Source organism: Gossypium arboreum, chromosome 12 (assembly GCF_025698485.1).
Source record: "Gossypium arboreum isolate Shixiya-1 chromosome 12, ASM2569848v2, whole genome shotgun sequence".
NCBI classification, from domain to species: Eukaryota; Viridiplantae; Streptophyta; class Magnoliopsida; order Malvales; family Malvaceae; genus Gossypium; species Gossypium arboreum.
Genome location: NC_069081.1, coordinates 4,583,606 through 4,593,372, shown reverse-complemented (window position 1 = coordinate 4,593,372; position 9,767 = coordinate 4,583,606). Strand labels below are relative to the sequence as shown.

Sequence of the window (9,767 nt, the reverse complement as noted above, 5' to 3'; positions counted from 1 at the left end):
CCAAAAAAAAAAAGATTTATGATAACAATTTAGATTTTTTTTTTGCCATAACCATCCCAAATACTCCTACATGTTCAAGTTTATAACTTAAATTTGTATAAAAAATATTTCTTAAAGTTATATCATGTACGAGTGCTTGGAATACCCTAGAGTAATTGGATTTAGGTGTAATTACTCTGATTCTCATAATCTCTCTTAAGAATTGAAAAGTGTAATTAGGATGTTCCAATTAGATCCAATTTAGTGAGATCTACTAATTATAATAGCTAATTACAAGCAATAAGACCCAAATCTAAATACTAGGTGACTTTCCAAACACTACCTTAAATTTTTTTTTTAACTTTCTATAATAGAAAGCCACAAGATCAATACAATTACAAGTACAAGATAAGGTACAAATATATATCTGACCAACTACAATAGTGTGTAGAATCAACCAATAGAATGCACAATGAATGAAGAACCGGACAAAGTTAAACAAAATCTGAAAAGAAACCAAATAAAACCCATATAAAATATATGCACATAATAAGAAAGTGACCTATTATCACAAATACAAACGATGAAACTTAAACCCGGGCCTCAGCCTTTGCTAACCGTGCGAAGCCCATATTTGCATATTTAAATTTATTGAATATTACTACTTTTTCTTAAAAATACATTAATGTGTTTAATTTAATTAATCTAGTTAACGCCACGTTTTAACATGTTTCGCGGTAACCTTTATAGTTTATACAAATATAAAAACACCCTTTTTCTTATCCATGTGAAGACGAAAAACGACAGTCAACAAACGCAGAGCATTGCAATCTTCATCACTAATGGCGGCTACTCATCTTCTCTCTCACTCCCCATTTCTTCCCAAAACCCTAAACCACTCATTAACCCAGAACCCATTTTCCAAATCCCCCATTTTGCCCCTCAAGCCCTCCAAGAATCTCTTCAACCAACCCTCCCTCTCCCTCTCTCTCAAAGCTGTCCTCTCTCAGAACCCTGCTAAAACCCTCAACCCCACTTTTCAACACTGCTTCACTAAATCCCCAGATGGGTTTCTCTACTGTGAGGATACCAAGGTCCAGGATGTCATGGAAAAGGTCGAAAAGAGGCCGTTTTATTTGTATAGTAAGCCTCAGATTACTAGGAATGTGGAAGCTTATAAAGAGGCCCTTGAAGGCTTGAAGAATTCCATTATTGGGTACGCCATCAAGGCGAATAACAATTTCAAGATTTTGCGGCATTTGAGGATGTTGGGTTGCGGTGCTGTGCTTGTTAGTAGCAATGAACTCAAGTTGGCTCTTCGTGCCGGCTTCGATCCAACTAAGTAAATTCCTTAGATTAAACATCGGTTATTCTGTTTTGCATTTCGGTTTTGTTCATATTTTTTCAGCTACTTTCTTTTGGCTTCACATTTAGATCAAAATTTACTTTTGTGAATAAATTCATTAGTTTACTTTTTAAATGCAGCAATTATGATTAAATTGGCACTTTATTTTAATATTTTTCTTATTTTCTATTTTGCATTTGAATGGTTAATTAGGTGGTATTCTGAACCTTGTCAAATTGTTTATAGAAAGTATTACAATCTTTAGAGGAGTGTCTTTGCACTAAATGGCCCTGTTAGACATCTGGTTATGGTCATGGTCATCCAAAACCTTTTGGAAATTTTACATATCAATATTGTAGGTATGCTATTGTGCTTGTCAGTGCTAGACATTTTAAGCATATTGCTGTTGCACCCATCATTACAATGAAATATTATATATTTAATGTATCTATCTTGCTTCGAAATGTGCTGAGCTATGTTAAATTTGTTTGTTACTGTTTGAGTAAGAATGATTTGGTTGTTCTTGTTGACTGTTTATTTAGTTTGATTGGTGTTAATATCTAAATGAATAGGTGTATCTTTAATGGGAATGGGAAGATCTTGGAAGATTTGGTACTAGCTGCCCAAGAAGGTGTTTTTGTCAATGTGGATAGTGAATTTGATCTGGAGAATATTGTAGCTGCTGCAAGAATTGCTGGCAGAAAGGTTAATGTTTTGCTTCGGATCAACCCTGATGTAGATCCTCAGGTAATGCAGTAATTATTCCATTAAGCCTTAACTACATGGACATTTAATATATATGATTTGAACTTGTTTCTATAAAAAAGAGAACTTTGAATAACTAAATTGATTAAACTTGGTTTTCAGTTGACTTTAGCATATGAGAATCTAATTGAAATGAAATGGTTTGAAATAAAACCAAATTTGTTTGCTAGTGAAGTTATTATATGGCATATGAGAATCTAATTGAGCTGCTAGATATGGCTTTCTCATAGTAAATATAGGTTTATTGAAAAGTGATCAACTGAAATTTCAGTCTCTTCTTAGTATAACTAGCATACCTTCTTTAACCTCTATTATTTAATCTCCATTTCCTTGATGACTCTCTCAACCAGTAATTGTTCCGTTTTTTCATTCACCAGTTTTAGTGTACTAGAGAGCCAGATTATTGTTCCATAGCTTGAAATCTTCCTGCCTACTTTACTTTAATTTTTGCTCTCAAGTTGATGATCCATGATAGGAAGGCTAGTAAATTTACCTTACAGAGTTGGTTTTTTGGGAATGCAACCTAAACCTAGCTTTGAGGATTACCTTAATTCTAGGAAAAAAGGCCATTAAGACTTTAAAGATTGAAGAGATTCTAGGAGCATGCTTTTTATCCAGGTTTCATATTTATGTCATTAACGTGTAGGTCCACCCATATGTTGCTACGGGGAACAAGAACTCCAAATTTGGTATTAGGAACGAGAAGCTGCAGTGGTTTCTGGATGCTGTAAAGGGACATCCTAATGAGCTGAAACTTGTAGGGGCCCACTGTCATCTTGGTTCAACCATTACCAAGGTATCTCAACATCATCATTTTTATTTGACTTGACTCACTTGCAAGTTGGTACTTGCTTGTTTTAATAGTTTTTTCTAGGATTCTTCTATCGCTCATTCCTGTTGGTTTATTTTCTGTGTTCAGCATTATTATTTGTCTTAATCTAGTTCAAAAATTGCTCATCAAGCGTTAATGAAGCCCTCGTTTAATGTTGTTCAGGTGGATATATTTAGGGATGCTGCTGTTCTCATGGTCAACTACATTGATGAAATTCGTGCCCAAGGTTTTGAGGTTGATTATTTGAACATTGGAGGCGGTTTGGGGATAGATTACTACCACAGTGGTGCCGTCCTTCCCACACCTAGAGATCTCATTGACACTGTAAGGCTCAGACTTTCCGTATCTTGCAAATTGTTGTCATAAAGTTATTTATACAATAAACTAACCAATGTATCTTAAATTACTATTTAAATACTTTCTAGTATACAATATCTAGTGTACAATATCTAGTGTTTGAATAAAATGCCAGGGTACTTACCATGGTTATAATTCTTGTTTGACCATTTATGAAGTATCAATATCAATATTCTAGGATTGTTCATTTTGGCTAATATTAATGTTTTTCTCCCCTTGGCGTTGGTTGGTGTAGGTAAGAGAATTGGTACATTCAAGGAATCTTAATCTCATCATTGAACCAGGAAGATCACTCATTGCAAATACTTGCTGCTTTGTCAATCGTGTCACTGGAGTCAAAACTAATGGAACAAAAAATTTCATTGTGATTGATGGTAGTATGGCTGAACTCATCCGTCCTAGCCTTTATGATGCTTATCAAGTAAGTGCTTCTAGTTCATCTTTCTTGTAATGACCATGATTTCATAATTTGTATCATCAGCCATCAAGTTCAAGCTTTGATGAACACACTTAACACAATCAAAGATATCTAGCTGTTGGTTTTAACAGTGCCTCAGTCCTAGATGCAGTTGGTTGACCTTGTGCCAAAATAGTTGATTATTGGCTATCAGTTTGACCACTCTGATCTCTGTATACCCTATGTTTCATGCGGACCTAATTTGTTTCTGTTTTTGGTATATTTGAAGCCTTCTAAAGATATGAATTATTACCCAATCGAGTTTGATTTTGTTTTCTCAAATTAATGACCCATTCATATATGATCGCAGCATATAGAGCTGGTTTCTCCTGCTCCTCCTGCTGCTGAGGTTTCTACTTTCGACGTTGTTGGCCCTGTTTGTGAATCTGCAGATTTCTTAGGAAAGGAGAGAGAACTTCCCACCCCAGCTAAGGTATCGAGTTCTATCTATAACAGGATGGTTGGAGCAACAATTATTTGAAAAATTGCATTAATTGGTGGTTCCATTTTGCAGGGGACTGGCCTGGTCGTACATGATGCAGGTGCTTACTGCATGAGCATGGCATCAACTTACAATCTCAAGATGCGCCCTCCCGAGTACTGGGTAACTAACTTTAACCTTGTTTACCTTTATGGCAAGCTCGTTCTTGAACTTGCAATCTTTATTCTTTAATAGCGTTTACCCTCATCAGCATGATCATTTGTTAGCAACATGTTTATGTTAAATTTGGTTGTTAAACGAAATTTTCCACATCCTAGTTGGTTAACTGTTATTGCTCTCAGGTTGAAGAAGATGGATCAGTGACCAAGATTCGACATGGGGAAACATTTGAAGACCACATGCGGTTTTTTGAAGGTCTTTAATTCGATCAAGGAACAGTGTTTGAGGGTTGAAATTGGATCTAGAGTGTACCATGTACATGAATTTTCATTCAATAAACTGTTGATTTTGTTATGGTCTCATTTTTGTAAGCCTATTTGACATTGAGCTTGCAACCACGATTGAGTAGATGAAGCAATGCCCGCTCCCCACCACCCCAATGGAGAACTATCATCCCTTGGATAGCTAACAAAGGATATCTTTTTGCCCGTTTCATCATTTTCTCAAGCTAAATTGAGATTAGGCAGTTTAACAAATTAAATTTTCTATCTGATTGGTTTGTTGGATGAATTAATTTGATTGAATTTTTTCAATTATTTAAGATATGTTTTATATGAAATTAGTCCTTGTACTGTATCTCGTTTTTCACTTTGGTTCTTAAAATAATTTCTTTTCCAATTTGAATGCCTTAGAATTTTGCTTCGGGTGACAGAAAGGTCAAATAAACACTAAAAAGTCGTCATTAAGCAAAATAATTGAAAACATAAAAGATACAAAATTTTAATATATATATAATTATATAAATGCAAAAAATATATAAAAATTTTCTAAGACAAAAATACTAACGAAATTTTTTATTTTTATGATATGAATGTACATACAATCATAAAAATATAAAACACTGCAGTTAAATTTTTATAATAGCTTATTTGTTAGTCAAAATTTTGAATATTAAGAAAACAGTTATTATACACCTATAACACCATTTGAGATTCATCTTTTGTGGAGCCATCAGATGTCTATGGCTGAAGGTAAAACTTGATGAAGCTTAACTTCATAGCCTTGCTAGTATTATAATCCTAGCCTATATAGAGAAGAGTTCTTATTAGCATTCGTCAATTCATTATTTCTTTGAATTTAACATTGTTTTAACAAATCACCTCACAAACTCTCCTCATATCGATCCAATAGTATTCTTAGTTGACAATCCACCTCTTTATGACCTGCACTTAAAAAATAGGGTATTTAATGGTTGAGACCCATGCTAAGCCAGCCTCCCTTTATAAATATCTCCTTTGAGCACTAAAGTAAGAGGCACATATACGAGATCAACCATATGTGCCCACACTCTATGCTCAAGCACCGCCTCTAATCCTCTAAAACCATTATTTTTAGTGCCTATCTGCTTCACTTATTGTGTAACTATCACCTTTACTTATTTTAACATACTATATAATTTAACCATTATAATAATTTGTAATATATAAAATTATATAAAATAAAAATAAAAATATAAAAATATTTCTTAAAATTTTCTAAAAGTTATTAATATTTTAATATTTATCTATTTAAAAATAATTTTAATTTTTAATTATTTTACTTGCACGTCTCTTAATTGGTTACTATTTTACTCCCTCGTAATTGACTAAACAATTTATTTAAGGCAGCAAGGAGTTAATATTATATTTATGAATATATATATATCGTTTTTATCTTGGTATTTGATATATTTGGATGTATCATTTTACATTTGTCGATATTTTAAATATTTTTCACACATATACTTATAGCCTAATTTTAGTTTCTTGATAATTTATATATACATTTAAATATTTTTCACACATATTTTTATAGTCTAATTTTTAATTTCTTAACAAACTATATATTATTTTGGTAAAAATAAATTATATATTATGTACCTTTGGTAAATATATTTACATGTAAATATAAGTTTTAAAAGCATTAATTAAATTCAATGATTTAATTTAATAAATATTAATTTAAATGTAATTATAGAAAAATTAAAATTGTTAAGATAAATAAAAATAAAAGTTGATTTAAAATATTAAAATTTTGTATTGACTGATACAAATCGGTACACACCAAAATAAGTCAATAATGACTGAAATGGATCAAACAGGCGAAATAATTGGATAGCACTAGAATTTAATCAGAACAAAACATAAATTATTTGGTACCAATTTAAGACCAAAATGATAAATACCGACTAGTACCACTGGTATAAATATGGATTGCCATGCTTTAAATATCGAAAAAGGACAAAAATAATCCCGTGAAAATAAGAAGAAAAAAAACAATATACAGAGAGGCAATAAGCCTAACAAATATAATGGATAAAAATTAAAATATATATGTATTTAACTTATAGTTAAATTGTTTACCATGAAATTATCCAATAAAAAATCTATGAGCAATGAAAACCCTAAAATCGATTTATTATTATTTTTATTGGTTCAAAGGTTTTCTTATTTATGCATCATATAGATTTCGTTAGTTTTGATCCCTAAATCCCATCCGATTTAATTTAGAGCTAACCCCAAATTGTGGCCATCAGTCTGGCGTTTTTTTATAAATTGATTAGGTTTGAATCATAAATGTAGATGTGTTGCGCGCGGGTAATTTACTTCTGCCAATGAATTTAAGCACTACCAAAACATTCATATATGAAAATCATTAGCTCAAAAAGTTGTTTCATATTAAACAAGCTTTCATGCTAAACCCAGATCCCATCATCTCCAATCCATATTATCCAGAAAAAACAAACTAGCACAGTCATCAACAAACAACCTCGTATTATTTATTACTATATTAGGCTATAGCATGTCTTCACTGTCCCAAATCTCATTTCTCACCAATTCACAGAAAGAGATCTCTTCCAACCTTTTCCCCGTACTGCTGGGACATGCCCGGTTGCGGTTCAACAGCTGCATCGCTTAGCGTGGTTTGGAGAAACTGGATCAGACCCTGTAACACTTTTTCGGTCCCCTCATCTTTCATCAACAGCTCCCCCACTTCTGCGGGGGTCACCTTGGTTGTCTTCAGCAGCTCCTCGATCTCCAACAACTGTGGGTGCTCCGTTATCCCCAGGTAATTGGAAGCCAGCATTTTGAACCCACAAGGCGTGATGTAAGACATGTGGATCTGCACATCGATTCGACCAGGGCGTAGTAAAGCCGGGTCAAGCCGGTCCTTGTGGTTGGTTGTGAAAACTATAATCCTTTCATCCCCGCAGCTCGACCATAACCCATCTATGAAGTTGAGCAATCCTGACAGTGTCATCTGTTGCTGGTACATACAATACCAAAAACAAACAACAAATCAACACTACCGCAGGTATATGTTTGGCAATGTAAGAATAGGTTTAGTGAATTATATATTTACCTGAGGTACTTGCATATGTCGATGAAAACCTTGTGGCATCATAGCCCGGGTTTGAGCGAGTCTGTCCTGAAATTCCAATGAACAATCAATATCTTCCACAACAATGATGGATTTATTCCCAGTTGAAATCAGCAACTTCCTCAGCTCTGAGTCCCCTTTGATTTCAGTCAACTCCAAATCGTATACATCGAAGTTAAGGTAGTTGGCCATGGCAGCAATCAAGCTCGACTTTCCTGTACCAGGAGGACCAAACAACAAATACCCTCTTTTCCAAGCCTTGCCTACCCTCTTATAATATTCTTTTCTTTTCATAAACCTATCCAAATCCAGCATTATTTTCCTCTTCAAATCTGAATCCATTGCCAGGGTTTGGAAAGTAGCCGGATGATCAAGATTGAGGGCCTGCCACATATCCCCAATCCTTCCACTATACCTATCAGATTTCAAGGTAAATAACTTCAAGGTCTTCTTTTTCTCTTCCAAATCTTTTGAGATCTCCAATATATGCTGCACATAATTGTTCAAGATCGTTTCTTTATGCTTCTTGTGGAAACTTAGCTCGAAGAACCGAGCCTCAGTGGTAAGCAACAAAGGGTTGTAAGGATCAGACCCTGGGATGTTCTTGGGAGGGAAATTTTTTGAGACAAACCTCCATTTCACTTGAACCCCATTGAAGTTATCAACGATTTCTTCATTGCTTTCAAGAGAAAATGAAATCTTGCCTTGCCTTTTGGGCAGGGCTAGCTTGATTCTCTTGGTGTCGGGAGGGATGGTAGGCTCGAGATAGAGTTCTGCGGCCTTGTAAAGAAGGTTCTCGTTGAGACCATCGAATTCTTCAATGACTAACGTGATTTCCGAACGGAAAGAGAGGATGAGATTCTTGATTTTGAAGAAGATGTAGTCTCGGAGCTCTAGAGGAACGAAATCTTTCGCGACTGATCGAATCAACATGGCGGTGGCGGCAACTGATGCAGCGGCCGAGAAGATGAGCTTGGCGGAGGGGCATTGGTTATTATTGGCATTGAAAACAATGGTGGGTTTTCTCGCTGTATCCATTTGTTGTTGTTGTTTTTTTACCAACAGTAACAGAATGAAGAAGATGATGAAAAAGTTTGCTGGATTTTGAGAGTGAAAAGGATGCGAACATTTGGGGTTTTATATGTCGCAATGTACGATCAAGAAATGGCGTTGTTGTTGCCAACATGGGTGGCACAAATAGGAAATGAAAAACATGGTCAAGCCGCCGTTGGTTTATTTTTAGATTGTTAATGATAAAAGATAATATTAAAATTAAATTTTGTTAAATTGGATACTCAATATTATGATCCCTTTTTTAAGGAACTATATTGAAATATTTAATTCTTATTTAACATTTTAAAAAATTAATTTATATATTAAACGTAATTTAATATTTGACATAATCACATAAATCATCCTCAACCTTTTAAAAAATTAATTTAATTGTTAATTAGACAACATATAAAGTGTCGTATCCATTTTTTTGAAAACGGGAATCGACTTAAGTTTTGGAAACGAAAATGAAAAATGGGAGTCGCCACCAATCCTTTTTCATGAGGTGTGATCGGATCACCTTAAATTAATCATTTTAATAAAAGTTAAGATTTACTAAAACGATTTTTTTTTGTCTACGAAAATCAAAAAATGAGTTCGGGAGTCGGTTACGCACGAGGAAGGGTTAGCACCCTCGCTATGCCTAAAATTGGTACCCAGTTGATTAATTAGTATCTTAGTGTCGAAGATTGAAAACTTGAAAGACTTTTGAAATGTGATCCCTTTTTTATAAAAATGCTCAAGTGTGAAAGATCTTCTTGTCTCAAAATATGAAATGTCACATCCAGTAAGTTAGGAAACGACATCTTGGATTTTTGAGAACGAGCTTGCCTTTTATATAAAATTTGCGTATTTTAATTCATAAAAAGGGTATTCGATTATTTAGAGTAAACGAGAGAAATCGAAACCCAGTAAGCTAGGGCACATTTTCTCGAATCCTCAAACACCGAATGTTGCC

At 34.1% G+C, this 9,767-nt stretch overlaps 2 protein-coding genes across 2 annotated transcripts; one reads left to right on the top strand and one right to left on the bottom strand.

Moving 5' to 3' along the window:
- Positions 1-700: 700 nt before the first annotated feature.
- On the top strand, positions 701-4,955 carry LOC108476498 (diaminopimelate decarboxylase 2, chloroplastic-like). The gene is made up of 8 exons (XM_017778707.2): positions 701-1,321; positions 1,897-2,071; positions 2,736-2,885; positions 3,084-3,245; positions 3,514-3,699; positions 4,046-4,168; positions 4,250-4,339; positions 4,519-4,955. The coding sequence occupies exons 1-8, from the start codon at positions 822-824 to the stop codon at positions 4,597-4,599; spliced, it is 1,467 nt and encodes a 488-aa protein (XP_017634196.1). The 5' UTR covers positions 701-821; the 3' UTR covers positions 4,600-4,955.
- Positions 4,956-7,030: 2,075 nt separating this feature from the next.
- On the bottom strand, positions 7,031-8,980 carry LOC108477799 (AAA-ATPase At3g50940-like). The gene is made up of 2 exons (XM_053023520.1): positions 7,739-8,980; positions 7,031-7,642 (listed from the first exon to the last, which is right to left on the bottom strand). Exons 1-2 carry the CDS (start codon positions 8,792-8,794, stop codon positions 7,214-7,216), a joined length of 1,485 nt encoding a protein of 494 aa, XP_052879480.1. The 5' UTR covers positions 8,795-8,980; the 3' UTR covers positions 7,031-7,213.
- Positions 8,981-9,767: the final 787 nt, after the last annotated feature.

Bases quoted from the DNA above. Each gene is read 5' to 3' on its own strand.
- LOC108476498 (XM_017778707.2), top strand. From the start codon at position 822: ATGGCGGCTACTCATCTTCTCTCTCACTCCCCATTTCTTCCCAAAACC. The intron at 3,246-3,513 runs GTAAGGCTCAGA...TGGTTGGTGTAG, and splicing joins CTAGAGATCTCATTGACACT to GTAAGAGAATTGGTACATTC. The intron at 4,169-4,249 runs GTATCGAGTTCT...TCCATTTTGCAG, and splicing joins AACTTCCCACCCCAGCTAAG to GGGACTGGCCTGGTCGTACA.
- LOC108477799 (XM_053023520.1), bottom strand. From the start codon at position 8,794: ATGGATACAGCGAGAAAACCCACCATTGTTTTCAATGCCAATAATAAC. The intron at 7,643-7,738 runs GTAAATATATAA...TGTATGTACCAG, and splicing joins GACATATGCAAGTACCTCAG to CAACAGATGACACTGTCAGG.